The sequence below is a fragment of the Bombina bombina genome, chromosome 1 (genome assembly GCF_027579735.1).
Source record: "Bombina bombina isolate aBomBom1 chromosome 1, aBomBom1.pri, whole genome shotgun sequence".
Lineage (NCBI taxonomy): Eukaryota > Metazoa > Chordata > Amphibia > Anura > Bombinatoridae > Bombina > Bombina bombina.
This window is the reverse complement of record NC_069499.1, coordinates 1,179,705,460-1,179,732,213: the sequence shown is the minus strand read 5'-3', so window position 1 is coordinate 1,179,732,213 and position 26,754 is coordinate 1,179,705,460. Positions and strand designations below refer to the sequence as shown.

The 26,754-nt window shown below is 41.4% G+C and overlaps 1 protein-coding gene across 4 annotated transcripts in view; it reads right to left on the bottom strand.

Annotated features, from left to right (window-relative positions):
• Positions 1 to 26,754, bottom strand: part of TANC2 (tetratricopeptide repeat, ankyrin repeat and coiled-coil containing 2) — a 785,323-nt gene that overhangs the window by 216,527 nt on the left and 542,042 nt on the right. For all 4 annotated transcript variants that reach the window (XM_053699768.1, XM_053699765.1, XM_053699775.1 and 1 more), the window contains 2 exons: positions 15,171 to 15,322; positions 12,677 to 12,845 (listed from right to left, as the gene is read on the bottom strand). In XM_053699768.1, coding sequence (XP_053555743.1) covers positions 12,677 to 12,845; positions 15,171 to 15,322 — 321 coding nt within the window. The remainder of the gene's footprint in view (positions 1 to 12,676; positions 12,846 to 15,170; positions 15,323 to 26,754) is intronic.

Below are 26,754 nucleotides of genomic sequence, written 5' to 3'. Positions count from 1 at the left end.
CTTGTATCAGAAGGTCCTGTCTTAGAGGCAGAGTCCATGGTGGAAAGGATGACATGTCCACTAGGTCTGCATACCAAGTCCTGCGTGGCCACGCAGGTGCTATCAGAATCACTGATGCTCTCTCCTGTTTGATTTTGGCAATCAGTCGAGGGAGCAGAGGAAACGGTGGAAACACATAAGCCAGGTTGAAGAACCAAGGCGCTGCTAAAGCATCTATCAGAATCGCTTCTGGGTCCCTGGACCTGGATCCGTAACAAGGAAGCTTGGCGTTCTGGCGAGACGTGATGAGATCCAACTCTGGTTTGCCCCAACGATGAATCAACTGAGCAAACACCTCCGGATGGAGTTCCCACTCCGCCTGATGGAAAGTCTGACGACTTAGAAAATCCGCCTCCCAGTTCTCCACGCCTGGGATATGGATTGCTGACAGGTGGCAAGAGTGGTACTCTGCCCAGCGAATTATATTTGAGACTTCTAACATCTCTAGGGAACTCCTGGTTCCCCCTTGATGGTTGATGTAAGCCACAGTCGTGATGTTGTCCGACTGAAATCTGATGAACCTCAGTGTTGCTAGCTGAGGCCAAGCCAGAAGAGCATTGAATATCGCTCTTAACTCCAGAATATTTATTGGAAGGAGTTTCTCCTCCTGAGTCCACGATCCCTGTGCCTTCAGGGAATTCCAGACTGCACCCCAACCTAGAAGGCTGGCATCTGTTGTTACAGTTGTCCAATCTGGCCTGCGAAAGGTCATACCCTTGGACAGGTGCACCCGAGACAACCACCAGAGAAGAGAATCTCTGGTCTCTTGATCCAGATTTAGCAGAGGGGACAAATCTGTGTAATCCCCATTCCACTGACTCAGCATGCATAATTGCAGCGGTCTGAGATGAAGGCGCGCAAATGACACTATGTCCATTTCCGCTACCATTAAGCCGATTACCTCCATACACTGAGCTACCGAAGGGCGCGGAATGGAGTGAAGAACACAGCAAGCATTTAGAAGTTTTGATAACCTGGACTCCGTCAGGTAAATTTTCATTTCTACAGAATCTATAAGAGTCCCTAAGAAGGAGACTCTTGTGAGTGGGGATAGAGAACTCTTTTCATCGTTCACTTTCCACCCGTGCGACCTCAGAAATGCCAGAACTATCTCTGTATGAGACTTGGCAACTTGAAAGCTTGACGCCTGTATCAGGATGTCGTCTAGACACGGAGCCACCGCTATGCCTCGCGGTCTTAGAACCGCCAGAAGTGAGCCCAGAACCTTTGTAAAGATTCTCGGGGCTGTAGCCAACCCGAAGGGAAGAGCTACAAATTGGTAATGCGTGTCTAGAAAGGCAAACCTTAGAAACCGATGATGATCTTTGTGAATCGGTATGTGAAGGTAGGCATCCTTTAAGTCCACTGTGGTCATGTACTGACCTTCTTGGATCATGGGTAGGATGGTCCGAATAGTTTACATTTTGAAAGATGGAACTCTGAGGAATTTGTTTAAGATCTTTAGATCCAAAATTGGTCTGAAGGTTCCCTCTTTTTTGGGAACCACAAACAGATTTGAATAAAAACCCTGTCCTTGTTCCGTCCGCGGAACTGGATGGATCACTCCCATAACTAGGAGGTCTTGCACACAGCGTAGGAATGCCTCTTTCTTTATCTGATTTGCAGATAGCCTTAAAAGATGAAATCACCCTTGTGGAGGGGAAGCTTTGAAGTCCAGAAGATATCCCTGAGATATGATCTCCAACGCCCAGGGATCCTGAAAATCTCTTGAACACGGCTGGGCGAAGAGGGAAAGTCTGCCCCCTACTAGATCCGTCGCCTGATAGGGGGCCGTTCCTTCATGCTGTCTTAGAGGCAGCAGCAGGCTTTCTGGCCTGCTTGCCTTTGTTCCAGGACTGGTTAGGTTTCCAGGCCTGCTTAGATTGAGCAAAAGTTCCCTCTTGTTTTGAAGCGGAGGAAGTTGATGCTGCACCTGCCTTGAAATTTTGAAAGGCACGAAAATTAGACTGTTTGGCCTTTGCTTTGGCCCTGTCCTGAGGAAGGGTGTGACCCTTACCTCCAGTAATGTCAGCAATAATTTCCTTCAAACCAGGCCCGAATAAGGTCTGCCCCTTGAAAGGAATGTTGAGTAATTTAGACTTCGAAGTCACGTCAGCTGACCAGGATTTAAGCCATAGCGCCCTAAGCGATTGGATGGCGAATCCGGAATTCTTAGCCGTTAGTTTAGTCAAATGAACAATGGCATCAGAAACAAATGAGTTAGCTAGCTTAAGTGTTCTAAGCTTGTCAATAATTTCAGTCAATGGAGCTGTATGGATGGCCTCTTCCGGGGCCTCAAACCAGAATGCCGCCGCGGCCATGACAGGCGCAATGCATGCATGGGGCTGTAAAATAAAACCTTGTTGAATAAACATTTTCTTAAGGTAACCCTCCAATTTTTTATCCATTGGATCTGAAAAACATAATTTATGCTTACCTGATAAATTTATTTCTCTTGTAGTGTATCCAGTCCACGGATCATCCATTACTTATGGAATATATTCTCCTTCCCAACAGGAAGCTGCAAGAGTCCACCCACAGCAAAGCTGCTATATAGCTCCTCCCCTAACTGCCATATTCAGTCATTCGACCGAAAACATGCAGAGAAAGGAAAAACCATAGGGTGCAGTGGTGACTGTAGTTCAAATGAAAAAAATTACCTGCCTTAAAGTGGCAGGGTGGGCCGTGGACTGGATACACTACAAGAGAAATAAATTTATCAGGTAAGCATAAATTATGTTTTCTCTTGTTAAGTGTATCCAGTCCACGGATCATCCATTACTTATGGAATACCAATACCAAAGCTAAAGTACACGGATGATGGGAGGGACAAGGCAGGTACTTAAACGGAAGTTACCACTGCCTGTAAAAAACCCTTTCTCCCAAAAATAGCCTCCGAAGAAGCAAGGTATCAAATTTGTTAAATTTGAAAAGTATGAAGCGCAGACCAAGACTCCGTCTTGTAAATCTGTTCAACAGAAGCCACATTTAAAAAAGGCCCAAGTGAAAACCACAGCTCTAGTAGAATGAGCTGTAATCCCTTCAGGAGGCTGCTGTCCAGCAGTCTCATAAGCTAAATGAATTATGCTTTTTAACCAAAAAGACAGAGAGGCTGCTGAAGTCTTTTGACCTCTCCTCTGTCCAGAATAGACAACAAACAAGGTGAACGTTTGATGAAAACTGTAGTAGCTTGTAAGTAAAACTTTAAAGCACAAACCACGTCCAATATTGTGTAATAGACGTTCCTTCTTTGAGGAAGGATTAGGATACAAGCATGGAACAACTATCTCTTGAGTGATGTACTTGTTAGATACCACCTTAGGAAAAAACCCAGGTTGGTACGCAGGACTACCTTATCCGTACGAAGGACCAGATAAGGAGAATCACATTGTAACACAGATAACTTGGAGACTCTACGAGTCGAGGAATTAGCTACCCAAAAGGAACTTTCCAAGATAAAGATTGATATCTATGGAACAAAAAAGGTTCAAACGGAACTTCTTGAAGAACCTTAAGAATCAGGTTTAAGCTCCATGGCGGAGCAACAGTTTTAAACACAGGCTTGGATCTAACCAAAGCCTGACCAAATGCCTGAACGTCTAGAAAACCTGCCAGACGCTTGTGCAAAAAAATAGACAGAGTAAAAATCTGTCCCCTTTTAAGGAATTAGCTGACAACCCTTTTCTCAAAAACATCTTGGAGAAAAGATAATATCCTGGGAATCCAGACTTTACTCCATGAGTAACCCTTGGATTCATAACAATCAGATATTTACACCATATCTATGTTCAATTTTCCTAGAGACAGGCTTTCATGTCTGTATTAAGGTATCAATGACTGACTCGGAGAAGCCATGCTTTGATAACATCAAGCGTTCAGTCTCCAGGCAGTCCATCTCAGATTGATTCTATTTAGATGGTTGAAAGGACCCTGAGGTAGAGGGACCTGTCTCAGAAGCAGAGACCGTGATGGAAAGGATGAGATGTCCACCAGATCTGCATACCAGGTCCTGCGTGGCTACGCAGGCGCTGTCAAAAACACCAAAGCCCTCTCCTGCTTGGTCTTGACCTCCGGAGGAAATCCCACTCCCCCGGAAGAAAAGTCTGACGACTTAGAAAATCCACCTCCCAGTTCTCAACACCTGGGATATGGATAGCTGATAGACAAGAGTGAGTCTCTGTCCAGTGAATTATTGTAAGACTTCTAACATCGCTAGGGAACTTCTGTTCCCCCTTGATGGCTGATGTAAGCCACAGTCGTGTATATTGTCCGACTGAGTATGATGTACCTCAGAGTTGCTAACTGAGGCCAAGTCTGAAGAGCATGGAATATCACTCCCAGTTCCAGAATATTTATTAGAAGGAGGGTCTACTCCTAAGTCCACTATCCCTGAGCCTTCAGGGAGTTTCAGACTGCATCCCAACCTAAAAGGCTGGCATCTATTGTAACAATTGTCCCATCTGACCTGCGGAAGGTCATACCCTTGGACAGATGGACCCGACATAGTCACCAGAGAAGAGAATCTCTGGTCTCTTGGTCCAGGTTTAACAGGGGGACAAATCTGTGTAATCCCCGTTCCTCTGACTGAGCATGCATAGTTGCAGCGGTCTGAAATGTAGACGTGCAAACGGTACTATGTCCCTTGCCGCTACCATTAAGCCGATTTCATTCATGTACTGAGCCACCGAAGGGCGCGGATGGGATGAAAAAACACGGCAGAAATTTAGAAACTTTGACAACCTGGACTCCGTCAGGTAAATTTTCATTTCTACAGAATCTATCAGAGTCCCTAGGAGGGAAACCCTTGAGATTGGGGATAGAGAACTCTTTCCTTGTTCACTTTCCACCCATGTGATCTCAGAAATGCCAGTACTACGTCCGTATGAGACTGGGCAATTTGGATGTTTGATGCCTGTATCAGGATGTCGTCTAAATAAGGGGCCACTTCTATGCCCCGCGGTCTAAGGACCGCCAAAGCGACCCCAGAACCTCCATAAAGATTCTTGGGGCTGTAGATATCCCAAAGGAAAAAGCTACAAACTGGTAATGCCTGTCTAGAAAGGCAAACCTGAAAAACGATGGTGATCTTTATGCATCACAATGTGAGGATAAGCATCCTTCAAATCCATTGTAGTCCTCTATTGACTCTCCTGGATCATAGTTAAGATGGTACGAATAGTTTCCATCTTAAATGACGGAATTCTGAGGAATTTGTTTAAGATCTTTAGATCCAAAATAGGTCTGAAGGTTCCCTCTCCTTGGGAACCACAAACAGATTTGAGTAAAAACTCTGTCCCTGTTCCTCTCTTGGAACTGGATGGATCTCGTACACAATGTAAGAATGCCTCCTTCTTTATCTGGTTTGCAGATAATTGTGAAAGGCGAAATCTCCCCTTTTTTTGGGGGGGAATCTTTGAAATCCAGAAGATATCTCTGGGATATAAATTCCAATGCCTAGGGATCCTGGGCATCTCTTGCCCACGCCTGGGCGAAGAATGAAAGTCTGCCCCCTATAGGATCCGTTACCGGATAGGGGTCCGTTCCTTCATGCTGCCTTAGAGGCAGCAGCAGGCTCCTTGGCCTGCTTATCTTTGTTCCAGGTCCGATTGTCTCCAGACCGCCTTGGACTGAGCAAAAATTCCCTCTTGTTTTGCCTTAGAGGAAGAGGATGCCACACCTGCCCTGAAATTTTTAAAAGGCACGAAAATTAGACTTTTTTTTTTTTTTTTTTTTTTTTTTTTTTGGCCCTTGATTTGGCCCTATCCTGAGGAAGGGCATGACCTTTTCCTCCAGTGATATAAGCAATAATCTCCTTCAAACCAGGCCCGAATAGGGTCTGCCCCTTGAAGGGAAGTTAAGTAGCTTATTTATTAAAGTCACGACAGCTGACCATGATATAAGCCATAGCGCTCTGCGCGCCAGTATAGTAAAAAACAGAATTCTTAGCCGTTAGTCTAGTCAAATGAACAAGGCATCAGAAAACAAAGGAATTGGCTAGCATAAGCTTGTCAAATATATTCATCCAATGGAGTCGCTTAACTGTAAAGCCTCATCAAGAGACTCAACCCAGAACGCCGCAGCAGCAGTGACAGAAGCAATGTATGCAAGGGGCTGCAGGATAAAACCCTGTTGAATAAACATTTTTTATCCATTGGATCTAAAAAGCACAACTGTCCTCATCAGAGGTAGTGGTACGCTTAGCTAGAGTAGAAACTCTTCTCTCCACCTTAGGAACTGTCTGCCAGAAGGCCCGTGTGGTGGTAACTATTAGAAAACATTCTTCTAAAAAATAGGAGGGGAAGAGAACGGCACACCTGGTCTATCCCATTCCTTATTAAAAAAAAATTAGTAAACCTCTTTAGGTATTGGAAAAAACATCAGTACACACCGGCACTGCATATTATTTATCCAGTCTACACAATTTCTCTGGCCCTGCGATTGTACACATTCATTCAGAGCAGCCAAAGCCTCCCTGAGCAACAAGTGGAGGTTCTCAAGCATAAATTTTAAATGTAGAAATATCAGAATCAGGTTAAATCATCTTCCCTGAGTCAAAAAAAATCACCCACAGACTAAGCATATTGTGAGGTAGTATCATACATGGTTCTTAAAGCGTCTGTATGCTCTGTATCTACCCCCAGAGCTAACTGCTTTCCTTTAATTTCAGGTAGTCTGACTAATACTGCTGCCAGAATATTATTCACCACCTTTGCCATGTCTTGTAAAATAAACGCTATGGGCGCCCTTGATGTACTTGGCGCCATTTGAGCGTGAGTCCCTGAAGCGGGAGTCGAAGGGTCTGACACGTGGGGAGAGTTAGTCGGCATAACTTTCCCCTCGACAGAATCCCCTGGTAAAAGAAACGCTATGGGTGCCCTTGATGTACTTGGCGCCATTTGAGCGTGAGTCCCTAAAGCGGGAGTCAAAAGGTCTGACACGTGGGGAGAGTTAGTCGGCATAACTACCCCCACGACAGAATCCTCTGGTGATAATGTTTTTAAAGACAAAAAATGATCTTTATTGTTTAACATGAAATCAGTACATCTGGTACACATTCTAAGTTGGGGTTCCACCATGGCTTTAAAACATAATGAACACAGAGCTTCCTCTATGTTAGACATGTTAGAACAGACTAATAATGAGACTAGTAAGCTTGGAAAACACTTTAAATCAAGTTAACAAGCAAATATATAAAACGTTACTGTGCCTTTAAGAGAAACAAATTTTGTCAAAATTTGAAAAACAGTGAAAAAAAGGCAGTAAAACAAACGAAATTTTTACAGTACATGTAATAAGGTAACAGAGCATTGCACCCACTTGCAAATGGATGATTAACCCCTTAATGCAAAAAACAGATCAAAAAAATGACAGACGTTTTTAAAAACAGACACAACAAACTGCCACAGCCAACAGTGGGAAGCTTCAGTTAACTGTTTCTATGCAAAATTTAAGCCAGCCATGTGGAAAAAACTTAGGCCCCAATAAGTTTTATCACCAAACATATGTTAAAAAACGATTAAACATGCCAGCAAACGTTTTAAAACACATTTTTATAAGAGTATGTATCTCTATTAATAAGCCTGATACCAGTCGCTATCGCTGCATTTAAGGCTTTACTTACATTACTTCGGTATCAGCAGTATTTTCTTAGTCAATTCCATTCCTAGAAAAATATTTTACTGCACATACCTTATCTGCAGGAAAACCTGCACGCCATTCCCCCTCTGAAGTACCTCACTCCTCAGAATGTGTGAGAACAGCAAATGGATCTTAGTTACGTCTGCTAAGATCATAGAAAAACGCAGGCAGATTCTTCTTCCAAATACTGCCTGAGATAAACAGCACACTCCGGTGCCATTTAAAAATAACAAACTTTTGATTGAAGAATAAACTAAGTAGAAAGCACCACAGACTCTCACGACCTCCTATCTATGTTAAGGCTTGCAAGAGAATGACTGAATATGGCAGTTAGGGGAGGAGCTATATAGCAGCTTTGCTGTGGGTGGACTCTTGCAGCTTCCTGTTGGGAAGGAGAATATATTCCATAAGTAATGGATGATCCGTGGACTGGATACACTTAACAAGAGAAGAGCACAACTGTCCTCAACCGGGATAGTAGTACGATTTGCTAAAGTAGAAACTGCTCCCTCCACCTTAGGGACCGTCTGCCATAAGTCCCGTGTAGTGGCGTCTATTGGAAACATTTTTCTAAATATAGGAGGTGGGGAAAAAGGCACACCCGGTCTATCCCACTCCTTGCTAATAATTTCTGTAAGCCTTTTAGGTATAGGAAAAACATCAGTACACACCGGTACCGCATAGTATTTATCCAGCCTACACAATTTCTCTGGTACTGCAACTGTGTTACAGTCATTCAGAGCAGCTAATACCTCCCCAAGCAACACACGGAGGTTCTCAAGCTTAAATTTAAAATTAGAAATCTCTGAATCAGGATTCCCCGAATCAGAGATGGCACCCACAGACTGAAGCTCTCCGTCCTCATGATCTGCATATTGTGACGAAGTATCAGACATGGCCCTTACAGCATCTGCGCGCTCTGTATTTCTCCTAACCCCAGAGCAATCGCGCTTGCCTCTTAATTCAGGCAACCTGGATAATACCTCTGACAGGGTATTATTCATGATTGCAGCCATGTCCTGCAAAGTAATCGCTATGGGCGTCCCTGATGTAATTGGCGCCATATTAGCGTGCATCCCCTGAGCAGGAGGCGAAGGGTCTGACACGTGGGGAGAGTTAGTTGGCATAACTTCCGCCTCGTCAGAATCTTCTGGTGATATTTCTTTTATAGTTAAAGACTGATCTTTACTGTTTAAGGTGAAATCAATACATTTAGTACACATTCTCCTATGGGGCTCCACCATGGCTTTCAAACATAATGAACAAGTAGTTTCCTCTGTGTCAGACATGTTTAAACAGACTAGCAATGAGACTAGCAAGCTTGGAAAACACTTTAAACAAGTTTACAAGCAATATAAAAAACGTTACTGTCAAAATTTGAAATAACAGTGAAAAAAGGCAGTTACACTAACAAAATTTTTACAGTGTATGTAACAAGTTAGCAGAGCATTGCACCCACTTGCAAATGGATGATTAACCCCTTAATACCCAAAAAATAATAAAAGACAAAAACTTTTTGTTTTGTTTTTTTTCTTCAAACAGTCACAACAACTGCCACAGCTCTACTGTGGCTTTTTACCTCCCTCAAAAACGACTTTGAAGCCTTTTGAGCCCTCCAGAGATGTCCTGGATCATGCAGGAAGAAGCTGGATGTCTGTGTCTGTAATTTTTGCTGTGCAAAAAACCGGCAAAATAGGCCCCTCCCACTCATATTACAACAGTGGAAAGCCTAAGGAAACTGTTTCTAGGCCAAATTCAAGCCAGCCATGTGGAAAAAAACTAGCCCCCAATAAGTTTTATCACCAAATACATATAAAAACGATTAAACATGCCAGCAAACGTTTTATATTACATTTTTATAAGAGCATGCATCTCTATTAATAAGCCTGATACCAGTAGCTATCACTGCATTTAAGGCTTTACTTACATTAGTTTGGTATCAGCAGCATTTTCTAGCAAATTCCATCCCTAGAAAAATATTAACTGCACATACCTTATTGCAGGAAAACCTGCACGCCATTCCCTCTCTGAAGTTACCTCACTCCTCAGAATATGTGAGAACAGCCATGGATCTTAGTTACTTCTGCTAAGATCATAGAAAACGCAGGCAGATTCTTCTTCTAAATACTGCCTGAGATAAACAGTACACTCCGGCACCATTTAAAAATAACAAACTTTTGATTGAAGAATAAACTAAGTATAAAACACCACACTCCTCTTACGACCTCCATCTTGGTTGAGGCTTGCAAGAGAATGACTGGATATGACAGTTAGGGGAGGAGCTATATAGCAGCTCTGCTGTGGGTGATCCTCTTGCAAACTTCCTGTTGGGAAGGAGAATATCCCATAAGTAATGGATGATCCGTGGACTGGATACACTTAACAAGAGAAATGAAATACACCTCTACACCTCAGAAGCTGAGGTGCCCTACCGTAACCTGCAGAAGCTGCACAAATTTGGGACTCTATAATCGGCCAGACGATAAACCCACAGCCACAACTGAAGAGAAACTTACAGGAAACTTACAGGAATGACACCGCTCCGCTCAAAGCTACAAGCGGAAGAGTGGAGGGTCAAATGAGCCGCATCAAAACAAACTGCACATTAAAGAAAAAGCGCGCAATTCTACTTTGAAGCAAAAAAACGGAAAGTAGCAGTTTAAACATTCCTTAAAAAAGACATTTACGATAAATACACATAGCCATAGGATCATTAGCCATCCCATAAAACGAATGGAAGCAGTTGACCTCTAGTCTCCTCACATACAAATAGTGCCTGTATACTGCCCAAAATGGATCCTCCCTAAAGGATTATAATGTCCCATAACAATTAATGCAGAATTAAATTCGATAGTGCAAGTCTCCAGTAAAAGCACTTACCTGCAAATCTAGCTGTCGGGCAGGAAGACAGCTAACAAGGCGTGAAAGGACAAATACTACTTACAGAGAACTGTAGAAAAAGAAAGAACAGAGTAACCAACTCTGGCTTTCTATAGCGAGGGCAGCAAATATGTTAGAAAACAAAGCAAGGACCACCTCGCCACTTTCTAACTAGTTAAAAGCCACCACTACTCTTACTCAAGAGATTAATGTAGAAATAGCTAAACCCAAATCATTGCTTGCAGGGAAAAGTACCCAAAAAAGGACACCAACTTCACGTCCTCCATTGACAGAGGCAAAGAGAATGACTGGGGGTTATGGGTAAGGGAAGTGACACTTAACAGCTTTGCTGGGGTGCTCTTTGCCTCCTCCTGCTGACCAGGAGTGAATATCCCACTAGTAATTGGAATGACGTTGTGGACTCTCCATGTCTTAGGAAAGAAAATAATCCCTTCCCTAATTACCTACACAGGAAAGAAACAAAAAAATGAAGGGTAGAAACAAACAAAACAGTTTTTCTTTTTTTTTTTTAAATCCACCCCTTTCAAAGCATAATTAGAATGTGTAAAATCACTGCTGGATCAAGATTTAAATGTATCAAATTACAAATGAGAAAGTGCAAAGATAAATGCAATAATACTGAAAGGACCTAATCTGTAATGTAAAGTAAGATAAACTACAATGTACAAAGTGTAAGTGTAACAAAACTCTCATATCATGCAGTGCTATATTGCACTGGGCTTGTCTCTGCTTCACATACAGAAATGAGAGTGATCTCAGTGCTGGAGAGTTCCGCCCCTTTTACTTTTCAAAATTCAGAGAGTTCAGCCTTTGTGAAGTCTGAACTACAATTTCTCTCCAAGCTGGAGAATCTTTGAATATCAGGGCCTCAGTATGAGCCCAAATGAAAGACTAAAAGTTAGAGCAAAGGTAGCACCAAGTGGAGTGAGATCTTGTTTCAACTGTTTGTGCACTCATTACTTAAAGGGACAGTTCACCCAAAAACTTTCTCCCCTTTAAATTATTCCCAATGATCCTTTTTACCTGCTAGAGTGTATTAAATTGGTTGCAAGTAGCTCCTTTACGCATATTTCAGCATTTGAAGTAGCTGATTTAGCTTGTGGTTTCCCAATCTATACTGAAAGTTTTGATACTGGCGTATACGGTATTGACAAGCCTAAGTAAACACAGCCAGCAGAACAGATTACACCCTCAGTGGAGGGCATGATAGTTAGGTAATAAAATGATAATTTTCCATTGTTCTCTCTATGTATTGAGCTTTGGTGTTCCAGACAAATATAAGATAAGGTAGCAAGTCTGTGTACATAAGTGATAACATAATGTGATCTGATATTACCTAAAGCTCAACCCATTGTAATAGGCTGTGGTTTCAAAGCACAAAACCAGCTACTTCAGATACACAAATAAACCCGAAAATGCAATTTCTCAAATATTTTATACTCTGCAGTTGGTATAACAAGTCATTTAAAATACATTTATGGAAAAACAATTTTATAGTGTACTGTCCCTTTAAAAGGACATGAAACCCCAATTTTTTTCTCTATGCTTCAGTTAGAGCATACAGTTTTAAACAACTTTCCAATTTACTTCTATTATCACACTTGCTTTGTTCTGTTTGTATCCTTTGTTGAAGGAGCAGCAATGCACTACTGTAAGCTAACGTAATACTTCCAGTAATGCATTGCTGCTCCTAAACCTACCTAGGCGTGCATTTCAACAAAGGATACAGAAAGAACAAAACACAATTGATAACAGAAGTAAATTGTAAAGTTGATGAAAATTGCATGTTTTATTTGATTCGTGAAATAGAAAAGTTTTGAGTTTCATGTCCCTTTAACTTGACTTCCCTGGTTACAGCGAGTGCTCCCCGGCACAAACAACAGAGTGCAGTGGTCATTCTGTGCTACAACCGGATCTTGGTATGTGGCGGTGACCAAACCTATGCACTGCTGCTTCATTCGCCTACAACACACTCAGCAGGAGGATTCATGTGTTGAGGCAAGCTGCCATTTGTAGGCACTATACTAACCTGATAGGAGCCAAACCCTCCATTAAGACCAGCTGAACTACATCATCAGCTCAGCTGCTAGGAACTCACCTATTATGCCACTGTCCCTGCTCTCCAGTGTGGAGGTAGGGCTGCAGTCCTTGGTAGGGACACTAGTGCTGGGAGGCGGTAATGTGGAGCAGGGGCTACTGGCAGGTGGAGATGCTGTACTGCTGGTCAGGGTGGAGCATGGACTGATCCGCTGGGTCACTGCAGAACCCTAAAGGACAACACAATAAACAAGGGGTTTGAAGACGGAAAGAAAGGGTGAAAAAGTCAAATAAGATTAAGGGACATAAAACCCAAACATTTACATTCAGGATTCAGATAGAACATACAATTTTAAACAACTTTCCAATTTACTTCTATTATCAAATTGCCTTCATGCTCCAGCTATCCTTTGTTGAAAAGCAGGAATGTAAGCTCAGGAGTGTGCATGTGTCTGCAGTACTTTATGGCAGCAGTTTTGTAACAATGTTATACTTTAGCAAGAGCACTAGATGGCAGCATTTCTTATGTAGTGGTGCAGACATGTGCACGTTACATATATAGATATCTCTTCAACAAAGAATAACAAGAGAAAGAAGCAAATTTGATCAAATAAATAAATTGGAAACTTTTTTTTTTTAAATTGTATTCTCTATCTGAATTAGAGATGTGTATTCAGCAGTTTCGTTCACTGCCAAATGTGGACGTTGGAAGGTGATTTTGGTATCCTCTTGTGCAAGTGAAACACACTAAGTTTGTGGATTTTTGGATTTGCTCCAAAAGGAGCCGAATACCATAAGCAGACTCCGACTTCTGCATTCGGTAGTGAATGAAACTGACAAACGTGCATCTCTTATCTGAATCCTAAAAGAAAAATTTGTGGGTTTTATGTCCCTTTAAAGAAATAAAGAATATGAAAGATCAAATGTGCAGTACAAACCCCCCCCCCCAAAAAAAAACCCCAAAACAAAAAAAAAAAAAACAATAACAAAAAAAAACGTGTCATTACATGTGGGATTAAAGTCCAGTCCTATATGCCCACATGTGATAGCTCATGGACTCTCACCATCTTATGAAATAAAGAAGGTAAACATTAAAACATGGGAAGGGATGGAATTGAAATACAATTTGCTTTGCCGTGCATTTCTCATTTTAATATATAGATTTCTAATGGCAGATAAGAACAAAAGACCATTTACCATATTTAAACTGTGAACCGGTAGGAGTCCTGTATGGTCTATGATTATGGCTAGTTTGTGAAACCGAAACGCGTCAGACCTTGTCACTACCGGCATATATTATTATGAAGATTTGAAAATAAAGAATTTTTGTTTTTTACTTTCTGGCAGAACTTACTTTTTTTACTGTAAGAACAATCTAAATATTGTGTTAGCCTTATGTTGTTCTTAAATGTACTCAGTCTTTGTTTTTACCACCTCTAAAGTAAGTATATATCATGAATCAACCACCCTTTATCTAAATTAGTGATACTACAATTACTGTGGAACAGGCTAACATCCATTTTATATTCATAGACTCTACAGAATTTACAATCTGAGTGTCTTGTAATCCTTATATTTCATTGTTCCCACGGGATGCAGATTCTGTTAGCAGATTACACACAAAGTTAAAGGGACAGTCTACACCAAAATTGTTATTTTTTAATAAAATAGATAACGCCTTTACTACCCATTATATTAATTTACTTTATAACCATTAAACCTCTAAATTTCTGCCTGTTTCTAAGCCACTACAGACAGCCTCTTATCACATGCTTTTTTATTAGCTTTTCACAACTAGAGGCTGCTAATTCATGTGTGCCATATAGATAACATTGTACCCTCTCCCTTGGAGTTGTGCATGATACAGAACTAATTGGCTAAAATGCAAGCCAATAGATAATAAACAGCCATGTGATTTTGTTTTTTTTACTTTTTTTCCAGATCCCCAAGATTACCTTTCTAACGGTGGGTCTTGGGGGTCTGTAGCTGCTTAGATGCCCGAGATCCAGGCTTCTAAGCAGCATGCCCCCATTTCCCTATATTGTCCATTTTTAATTTTTAATAAAGTTGCACGGTGACGTCATCACGTCATTGCGCATGACGTCACCACACGAATCGTGAAGCTCCGGCGATGCCTCTCACTATTCAGGCCTGATCGCCGGGATGGGAGTAGGTGGGAGTCCCCAGATTGCCCTCAAGCTGGGTGAGTGATAGCGACGGATCTGAGCTGTTGTCAGCACCTGACCAGGACAATTTGCGACGGCTCAGAGCCATCGTCAGCACTCATAGGGTTAATATAACAGTGTTGGTTATGCAAAACTGGGGAATGGGTAATAAAGGCATCATCTATCTTTTTAAACAATAACAATGTTGGAGTTAACTGTCCCTTTAATAATAATAATAACCCTGTGTTCTGATGTTTTTGTGTGTATGTAAAAAATGTATTCAGCCTCAACTTTATTCCGCGCTGCACATCGATCTTCAGCTTCTTCCTTTGCTACATGGTTTTAATTCTCTTCTACTACTCCTTCTTACTCCTCATCATACTCTCTTACCTGGTTTTCCTCCGGTAGCTCCATGCTGTATTGGGGTCCAGTTCCCTGGACCTCGCTGACCTTCTCTCCCAGAAGAAAGCCCAGACGGGTCATGAGGGTGTTTGCAGCCTCATCAACAGATGGAGGGGGTCCGAGGACAGACTCCTCTTCCCCTGGGGACAAAGCATAAGTATATTGATGAAAATAGTAACAACTGATGACAAAAGTCCCTGGCAGCCCTTCTATCTTACAAGATCCTTGTGCTTTTTCCCTGACAACAAAAAATAGACAAAGTCTTTAACAGTAATAAAACATCTCTCTTCTCCTTTAGACACATTGGCCCCTAGTTATCAAGGTCTGCGGATCAGGTCCGCCAGACCTCGGTGAATACGGCGAGCAATACGCCGCCCCCTGCAGACTCACGGCCAATTGTCCGCCAGCAGGGGATGTCAATCCACCCGATCGTACTTGATCGGGTTGATTTCCGGCAATGTCTGTCTGCCTGCTCAGAGCAGGCGGACAGGGTTATGGAGCAGAGGTCTTTGTGACCGCTGCTTCATAACTGCTGTTTCTGGCGAGTCTGCAGGCTTGCCAGAAACACGGGGAATCAAGCTCCATACGGAGCTTGATAGATAGGCCCCAATAAGTTAATGCAGCCCATTAAACCTAGGGTCTCAGAATCAATAGCACATATCACTATAACAGACACGGAAAAAATGACAACCCTCACAACTAAGTAAATCTTTGACTGTGTGCAATACGGTCTTCTTGCATGCAGGACCCTGACAAGAAATGTTAAAGGGACATGAAACCCAAAAATATTCTTTCATGATTCAGATAGAGAATACAATTTTAAACAAATTTCTAATTTACTTCTATTATCTAATTTGTTTCATTCTCTTGGTTTCATTTGTTGAAGGAGCAGAAATGCACTACTGGTTTCTAAATGAGCACATGGGTGAGCCAATGACAATCATTATATATATATGCAGTCACCAATCAGCAGCTAGAACCTAGGTTCTTTGCTGCTGCTGAGTTTTCCTAGATAAACCTGTTAGCAAAGGATAACAAGAGAAGGAAGCAAATTAAACAATAGAAGTAAATCGGAAAGTTTTTTAAAATTATATTCTCTATCTGAATCATGAAAGAAAATTTTTGGGTATCCCTTTAAGTTCTTTGAAAAAATATTTTGTCTTACAGCTTATGGTGAACTTAAAATACCTTAAAGGGATATGAAACCCACATTTGTCCTTTCATGATTCAGATAGAGCACTTGATTTTAAACAACTTCCTAATTTACTTCTTTTATCAATTTTGTTGAAAAGCAGGGACATATACTTAGGAGCTGGCACATTTCTAGAGCACTATATGGCAGCAGTTTTGGAAGAACACTAGATGGCAGCACTATTTCCTGACATGTAGTGCCCCAGAAGCCTACCTAGGTAGCTCTTCAACAAATAATATCATAAGAATGAAACAAATTTGATAATAGAAGTAAATTAGAAACTTGTTTATTTAAATTATATGCTTTGTCTCCATCACAAAAGAAAATTCTTAGCTTTTATTTCCCTTTAAATAAATCTTAAAGTGCCATTATAGCTATAAAATGACATGCTCTAATTTGTTTGCGCATGTAATTTTATTACTGGTGATGCTACAATGCTATGTAAAACGATCAAACACCTAGTTAAAGTACTGCTCGAGAGCCACAGAGCACTGCTGGTTCAGAGGAGAAACTGCGGATACAATAATCAGCAGTAGTTGCACAATCCAGAAGTGTCACTATCATTGCTGATTAGATCATCAGCAGTTTCTGCTGGGGACTAGCAGTGCTCTGTGGCTCACGAGCAATACTTTAACTATGTGTTTAACTCCTTTGCACTGACTAAAGGGATATGAAACCCCAAATTTTTCTTTCATGATTCAGTTACAGTGTAAAATGTTAAACAGCTTTCCAACTTACCTCTATGATGAAATATGCTTTGTCCTCTTACTATCCCTACTGGGAGCTAGCAGAGCACACTTAGTACCTATCTCCCAGTAATGCATCGCTGCTCCTGAGCATACCTATGTATTCTTTTCAACAAAAGAATACCAAGAGAACAATGCAAACTAGATAGTAGAATGACATTGTAAAGTTGTTTAAAAGCGAATACTCTATCTAGATCACGAAAGAAAAATGATTGGGTTTCATGTCCCTTTAAACACATATGGTAAGGTGTTGCAACATCACTAGAGCTAAAATTACATGCTCTAATGAATAAGCGTGTATGATATAAAGGGGCATTAAAGTGCAAAAAGGAAATACTCTAGTATGTTAGTTACACAATAGTGCAATAATAAAATGCTCTATGTGTTTACCCCATGCAAAAGTATAAAACACAGTTAAAATCAGCTTCAGAGCAGCAATGCACTACTGGAACCATGACCATATCTAGTGAGCCAATGCAAATGGCATATGTACATAGAATCCATCCAGATTGCCATAATGGCAATAAAAAAAAATTATACACGTAGATAATAGTTGATTATGCTAGTCCAAAATTATATCACTGCAGTGGTCAAAAACTTAAAATTATGCTTACCTGATAATTTTCTTTTCTTCAGAAGGAAAAAGTCCACAGCTGCATTCATTACTTTTGGGAAATAAAAACCTGGCCACCAGGAGGAGGCAAAGACACCCCTGCCAAAGGCTTAAATACTCCTCCCACTTCCCTCAACCCCCAGTCATTCTGCAGAGGAACAAGGAACAGTAGAAGAAATACCAAGGTGAAAAAGTGCCAGAAGAAAAAAAAATAAGAGACGCCCCACATAAAAAATATGGGTGGGGAGCTGTGGACTCTTTCCATCTGAAGAAAAGAAAATGATCAGGTAAGCATAATTTAAGTCTTTCTTCATAAATGGAAAGAGTCCACAGCTGTATTCATTACTATTGGGAAAACAATACCCAAGCTATAGAGGACACTGAATGCAAAGACGGGAGGGTACCAAAGGCGGCCCATTCTGAGGGCACCAGGCCTGAAAAAAACCCACAACCCAACCAAAACCCTGCTTCGTTGGAGCCAGGCAAAAAATCTAGAAGGAAAAGTCCCCAAGGACACTGACCCGCAGATAGTTTGAAAGCTTAACTAGTGACCGCAAGCAGACTCACTGAGCCAACACTCCTCCAGGAGAACCGTCGCCCAGCAGTCAGTCCACACACATTCCTACTAGTACAGTACCAAAATCCCCAAAGAGAAGGAACAAGGAAAGGCCAAAGGATACCCAAAATGTACAGCAAAATCCATAAAGGAAAAACCCCCTTCAAAAGAAGGTCAAATCTACAGAGACCTGAAAGGATCCCTAGAACAAGACAGAGACGACGTCCAACCCACAAGGAGCAACAGGCCTTGTCAAAACATCTCCCAAACATTGTGCAACAGCACCGAAAAGACAGCTGAAGACAAAGTCCTCAAAACGTCAGAACTTAGAAACTGAGCAAACAGTAGCAACCCAGAGAATAAATATCTGAGTCTAGTAACACGCTGCCATCCATAGGAATGGAGAAAACACTATCCGTGAGGAAGAAGCGGCCGCACAAAGTAGCAGACTGCCCAACCTCCAAGACATAAATTGCCCAACCTCCAAGACAGAGGACACTCTCCAGATAATCCAGGCCGCCAAGCCTACTCACAGATCTCAAGGGGGAGAGGCACAGAACCTCTAAAAAAGAAGGTCCACTGTCACCCCCAAGACCTGAGGATGAACGACAGATCTCAGAACCTAAACCTAGCTGGACCAGCCCAAGAAATGGCAGATCTGAAGCAAGGGAACCGAAAGGGACCCGAAGACCGGACCCAAAAAGGGCGGAAGAATGGACACAGCCACTTTAACCTAAAGACAATGGAGTAGGCGTTAGACCTAAAAAGATCTATAAAATCCCCCTGACTAAGTCTCAATGCGGAGCCAGTAGCTCCCCAGATAGACAGGAACAACTCAAAGAGAAGACCAATTCCCAAACCAGATAAATATCTGTTCTAACCTCCCGAGCACCGGAGAGGCCCCCAAAAAAGGGAACCACACCTCTGTAAGGAGGACAATGAGCCCCCTGAAGAGGAGAGCATCAATAAATACCTGCTCATAAGACAGGAAGTCATAGAAGGAACCGAGAGGACACAAGGCCACGACACTGACGAACACAGAAGATCCCTTAAACACCATTGTGCAAGCACACATACCAGACGCAAAAGTGACAGTTGAGCAACCGCCAACCTTCCGTTTGCTAGTCAGGACAGCCCACCATCAGGTCACGTCAGTTGTTGTCCCAAGGGAACCGAATCTTCTGACACAAGACCAGCCCCAAGGAACCCCGGTTCTCAGTAAATCTGGTCAAGTTGTAAAACAGAACAGCCAGAACAAGCACGAAGCCCAAGTACCCCAGAAACTGGAACCCCTTGGCCAATCCTAGGATCATAAGGTCCGGTAACATCCCACAGTGGGATCCAAAAAGAAAAAATGTCGAGTCAAAACCCTTGACAACCGGAAGGTCAGGACAAGAGGCCCGGGCCCCACAAATGTTAAGATTAAACCCGGTTCCAGTAACATAAATCCCTTGTCTGATATAAAAAAACAGACCTCCCAGGGAAAAGATCCAGAATAACCCAGATAACAAGAGCAAGAAGCCCTTGCAAGTCCTGACCCCAAAGGAAGAGCCCACCCCTTGCAGGAGCCCAACACTCCAAAGAGTAAGGGCCATAAAAGGACACTAGAGTTAACCAGCATCCAAGCAACAGTAACATGACTGTGCTTGAAAGTGCGGCTAATCCCCCTAAAGGAGACAGGGCGCCGCTCATTTTATCAACCTCGAAAGAGGAAAGGCTGAGTAGACCTCGCCAGGGATCAAACTAGCAACCCTCGGATTGCTACAGTACAGAGAAGCCACAGAGCATTAGTATGCTGAGCTAGTTGTCCAACTAGCACAAGCTCCAGACACAAGGGGAACAGTGAGGACAAGTCACCCGAACAGAGCAACATCAGCCTCCACATCACCTGAGATTCAAAGTCAGTGGACAGTAAAAAATGGGTTTGGATGCCACCGGGATAGCAATACCTGAACCATAAGAGTGGTAAACCACTAGGACCTCTTCTGTCCCAAGAAGGAAATGCAGAGCATTCCCAACACCGGGAAAAGACCCCTAACCGAAGTCCGAAGGAATCTCACTGTCCAATGTCCCGAAAAGGGAACAACCAACTCCCAAGTCCAAAAAATAATTTCCTAAAGCAACACCGCCCCGACTGGGGGAAAAATAGGTGCTAAACCCTCTAACCAGTCACCAGAGAGACGGCTATTTAGGACTGAAACAATCCCGAGAGCCGCACAGACCCGTAAGTCCTCTTGAGAATGCTTAGCTTAAACTTGCAAAACAAATAACAAGTAAACTAAAATAAAGCAAAGAGCACTCGGCACCCCCGCCTGACCAGAAAGGCATAATAGGTGCCACGTGTCTGACTAAGCCACGAGACAGAAGATCTGAACCCAATCAGGACCAGCCTCCAACCAGGGTCATAACTGGCAAGCTGGCTAAATCCTCAGAGAGGAGAAAACAGACAAACATGGGACTAACGTGTCCAGAACAACTTCCCTAGAAGCAAACAGCGAGTATCGATCCCAAATATTTTTAAGTTCCCGCAGGAAACATAGTATGAAAAAGAAAAGAAAAGAAAATGTATCCTAACCGGATTAAATAAATAACAGGCAACCTGAAGGTTAACGCTCAAGAAGAACAGAAGGTTCATAGGACCAGCCTAACGGAAACCCTTTTCTTCCAACAAAACTGGGAACGATCTCAATACAAGACTTAAAGGAGATTACTTAAAGTGATGGTAAATTTACACAGATTGGTCAATAAAATCTTAATTATTAAGTATGTTCAACCTAAGTCGCTATGTTTTTTTCTAAATTCTCTTTCTCCTTTATTAATAAATTTTGATTTCACTTACAGAGCGTTATTGCTCTTTGCTCCTCCCCCGGCATTACTTCCTGTTATTTTCTTCATTCCGGAGCGAGAGCTGGACCACCCTGCTCTAAGTCATTGTATTGGCATCTAGATCTTCGTGGTTCGCTCTGCGCATGCATTTCAATATGTATGCAATACATTGCATTTAATGTATTATATACATTGTGATAATTCTAAGCGCAGTGTCTTTTGAGACAGAATAAAAACGGAGATTCTAATTTTTTGTTGTGAGTTTCTACATCCTAGACATTACCAACAATTGTTTTTTAAAATTTGTTCTCTCTCATATGTTATATTTTGCCAATATGCACATGCGCACAATTGCACGACATAGCTCTGTCAGACAGTGATCAACATTTAGCGCATACGTAACGAAGGGCGTGGCGGTGTTTGCTTAGAGGAGTGTCGCCGACTGGCCTGGACTTTCATTGGTATAAAAAAAAACGTGACACGAATAAATTAATGGTGGCTGTTGTACGGGAGGAGGAAGGTATATAAAATTTCGTCATTTTAATGTTAAAAATTATGATCGATTAACAGCTTTTCATGAATGAAAGTCACATTATTTTAAAATTTTACATACGATCGCTAGTTTTATATCAGCGTAGTTTACCATCTCTTTAATCGCCCCATGTCTAATGAGGTGAGCCATTAGAAGGAGGAGACTGATGAGTCCCATACCCAACAAACATGATTAAAACCCCCCTGTTCAATAATCCCCCTCAGGAGATATTAACCCTTGATTCCAAGATACTAAAGGAGTCTCACTGAGACCCTTTTTTTTCATGCGAGTTTGTTGGAACAAATGAGCTACAGTACATTCATGAAGAAATAAAATGAAACGATCTTACCAAAATCTACGCCGTGGAACAGGAACACGGCACTTCAAGTGTGACGGAAAAATAGCCTCGCCTCCGCCATGGACTTAAGAGAAGAAAGCAGGCAGCGAAGCGAAGTTCGACAACAACGATTACTTGAGGAGCTGTTAACATGAGTCTGGATGGTTTCACAGAAAGACTCTCCCTGCATCTCCGGACTCTAAATTTCATCCAAGCCCTCACTGAGAGAATGACAGGATTACTCAAAACTCCCATATCGAAGAGTACTACCCTCCATAAGAGACAAAAAACAACTTCTGACACTTCTCTGCAAACCTCCTGGGACGAAAGGCAAAGAATGACTGGGGGATTAGGGAAGAAGGGAGGAGTATTTAAGTCTTTGGCTGGGGTGTCTTTGCCCCTCCTGGTGGCCGGGTTCTTATTTCCCAAAAGTAATGAATGCAGCTGTGGACTCTTTCCATTTATGAAGAAAATTATGTGCTGCCTTAAGAACGAGGAGTTTAATGTCACATCTGTAGACAAATCCATCACAAGGTCAGTGATGGGTAATATATGTGGGTAAGAGGACAGGTTGTACAATATGGACGGACAAATAAAAACTAAACTGAATGAAGCAGGTAAGTTGTACCTGCTAGTAATGCACAAGCATAAGTAGGTGAGTGAGCTAAAGTGATAGGTAAAGCAGCATGTTACTGAGCAGAAACTAAAATATTCTTTATGACAAAGCATTAAAAAAAAGCAATTTGAATTGACATTAAAATATGAGCATAAATGATACAAAATATTAAAAATCACTGGCAGAGAGAGGCACCACCTATATTTATTGGTGGGCAGGGACCAGCCTCTATAAGCCTGGCAAGACAAGTTAATTTACTTTAGCATGAGAACATGATTTATAAAAATATAAAAACAAAAGACTGCATTACATTTTTAAAATATTCTTTTTCAAATGTAACAAAAACACTGAGTACAAGTTCATTTTAATTTAAAGTTATCTTTGATACCAAGATGTTCACTACAAGTCAACACCAAAGTCAACACCATTGTAGCAGGTGCCTGTTACAGGGTCACAGTGACCAGTGTGAGTCTTTCACTTGCTCAGAGTTGGATCCTTCCTGTAAATACAGCAGTATGACTCATTCCTGCAGCATATATAGACCGAATGTCTGATCCATCAATAGGACTGTGGTGCAAACATTTATCTGCACCAAGCTCCTCTCAATACTGTTCAGCATTCAACAATGTGGTTGCATTCACCATGAGTCCAGCAGAAACTTTGATCTCCTAATTCTCCTTAATCAGACATTCCTAAATGAAGAGCAACGTCTTAATTTTCTGGAGGGGCAGATACTACTTGTCTTGATTTCAGCAAAACTGAATGGAATATAAAATTTTATGTGCGATTCAACACTTCTATGCATTTTCTTTTTATTATTATTGACAAGAGCAGGTTTACGCTGGCAAGGGTCCTGGTCAGCCTGATTACCAGGTCAGTTCAATCTAAAGGATGGGCAAAACCAACTCATCTACAAATGACAAAACAAATCTTTGGGTGTAATAAAGCTATTTGACTTGAGGCAATAAAGCAGTCGTGTCTGTTTAACAGACATGATTTTGTTGCCGGAGTTGACCTCTATACTGCAATGCATGGTGGATACTACCCAAGATCCTGCTGGGCTCATGTTCAGCCTTCAGTTACAAGCTGAGCAAAATTGGCTGCTATGGAAACACTAGATATTTTATGCTGATTCACACTGCAAGCTGTTGGTTTGCAGTCTGTTAGGTGGAGGCTTCAATAAAGAGGATGAAAGTGAAAGGAGGATAAAAACAGAAAAAAAGAGCAGAAAGGAGAAAAAGAACGGGGAAGAAATGAATTTGCTGGCACTCAGCCTATTCGGTACTGCAAAACTACATGGTTACAGTTGTAGTGCTTAACAGATTAGTTTTCTTATGAAGCCATGCTATATTCCTGAAAATAAGCAAATTGCTTATACATATTATGGATATGGTGGGTTTGTTGCTATGACTGTAATGCTTAAAGGTTTATTTTTCTTATAAATCCATGCTATACACCAGCAATTCCGCTAATTGCTTATAAATATTACAGATTTTTTTAAAAATAAAAAATTACATTACATTTCTCTATAAATTAAAATAAACAAAAAAACAACAACAACAAAAAACAAATACAGATACCACAGGAATTGTTTTTTTTTTTTTTCTTTAATCGACAGTTTGGATACAGAGTCCAAACACAGCCTACAGTGTCAATTAAATGGGTAACAATTTTAACTAATATTGCTAAGCTACATTTTCACAATAATACCTACATACAACACTGCAGTTTCCTGTGACAGAATAGATTCTGGCCTCTTCATCAGGTGTGATTTGACTCTTTATATCACTTTATATAGAAAGGAAAGGATCAGCTTTATTAGTATGGTTGCATAATAACATACCTCCCAAGTGTCCTGACGAGAGTGAGAGAGTGTGAGAGAGTGTGAGAGAGAGTGTGAGGGTGAGATATAGAGAGAGAGTGTGAGAGAGAGAGAGAGAGAGAGAGAGAGAGAGAGAGTGTGTGTGTGTGTGTGTGTGTGTATGTGTGTGTGTGTGTATGTGTGTGTGTTTTAGAGTGAGAGAGAGAGAGAGAGAGTGTGTGTGTGTGTGTATGTATGTGTGTGTGTATGTGTGTGTGTTTTAGAGTGAGAGAGAGAGAGAGAGAGAGAGTGAGAGTGTGAGAGTGAGTGAGAGAGTGAGTGAGAGAGTGAGAGTGAGTGAGTGTGAGAGTGAGAGAGTATGAGAGTGAGTGAGAGAGTGAGAGAGATCAATCGAAGTGCTCTCACCGGGACCTGTAGCAATTCAAATTTTATTTATGTAACATAAATAAAAGGTGAATTGTTACAAGTGTTAGTGAGTGCACTTTGATTGATCACTATTTTTATTGCAGAGGATAACGTTTTTAGGAGTGCTAACCTGTTCAGCTTATATATTTATATACACACACACATGCATACATATTGATGTATATTTTCTTATAGTTGCTAAACCAAAAATAATAAAGTTGCTAAACCAAAAAAATAAACGTGAGAAGATGGGACTGATTTATGCATTGCAAATTTGGTAGAATCTGTATATTACCCTGAGATTTATGTTAAATTATGCAATTCATTTGTGCCTTGGATAGCAGAATTTTTTATAATTTTACAAAGTATTACTTAGTCAAGCACTGTATTACAATGCCCACTACCGCATAGTTCATAATGCCACCTGGCTGGAAACAAATTCTGTGGAGAACACTGGAGAGTATTATAAGATGCATCACTTTTTAAATTAAAAAAGAAAATGTTACTTTGCTGGAAAAAAATGTTTTAGGTTTGTTGGATATGTAAAAGTCCACCTTTGTTGTGGCAGTTGTGAACAAATATGAAACTAACTAACAGGAAGTGCTTAACTGTCTACAGCTGGACCATAATAGTATAGAAGCAAACTGGCTGACTTTAACTTCCCCAGTAATGCTGGTGGACAATAACACACCCCTCTAGCATAATAATAATATTAATACTCTTTCAGCATTTGAACACAAACCAACAAGAACCAAAATGTAATATACATTAAATACCCTCTTCTTCATTCAACAATGGAAATAAATAAACTTTAATATCTTTATAAAGAATATTCTAATGGCCAAATGAAACCATCAAGTTGTTTAATATCAGCTCATGTATGGGAGAGAAGGAAGAAAAACATAAATTATGCTTACCTGATAATTTTCTTTTCTTCAGATGGAAAGAGTCCACAGCTGCATTCATTACTTTTGGGAATTCAGAACCTGGCCACCAGGAGGAGGCAAAGACACCCCAGCCAAAGGCATAAATACCTCTCCCACTTCCCTCATCCCTCAGCCATTCTGCCGAGGAACAAGGACCAGTAGAAGAAATATCAGGGTGAAAATGTGCAAAAGAATAAAATAAAACAGACGCCCCACAGAACAAAAAATGGTCGGGGAGCTATGGACTCTTTCTATCTGAAGATAAGAAAATTATCAGGTTAGCATAATTTATGTTTTTCTTCATAAATGGAGTCCACAGCTGCATTCATTACTTTTGGGAATACAATACCCAAGCTATATAGGACACTGAATGCAAAAAACGGGAGGGTACAAAAATCCTGCTTCATCCAAAGCAGAGAACTTTGAAAAAAGAAAAAGCCCCAAGGACACTGACCCGCACATAGTCTATAAGCCTTGCTAGAAATCGCAGAAATAGACTCGACTGAGCCAACACGCCTCCAGGAGACACCGCCACCCAGAAGTCGGTCCCCAACAACCCACACTTTACAAGAGAAACTTTCCAGAGAGAGGAAACCCCCCTCCTTAAGAAGGACAAATAACCCCCCCCCCCCCGAAGGGAAGGGCACATATAGGAACAATGCACATGCTCGCAAGACATGAGCTGGAAACTGATGGGAAAAAAAAGCTGAATGAAAAACATCCAGACGACCTGATGAACACAGAAAAAAATACCTCCCCCCAAAAGGGAGTATATATCGTTCAAGAAAAAACAAGCCAAAGGAATGTATCTGCAAGCACACAGAAAACGTGGCCAAGCTGCTAGCAGGCTCAACTAGCCAGTCCTTAGGCCATAGTCTATGTTCCCCGGAAAAAAAAACTGGATCAGAATTGTTTAAAACAGACAAACGCCCCAGGGAAGACAAATTTCCCGTCTGAAAAATCAGACCTCACAGGGGACTAACCGGACTAACACAGAACAG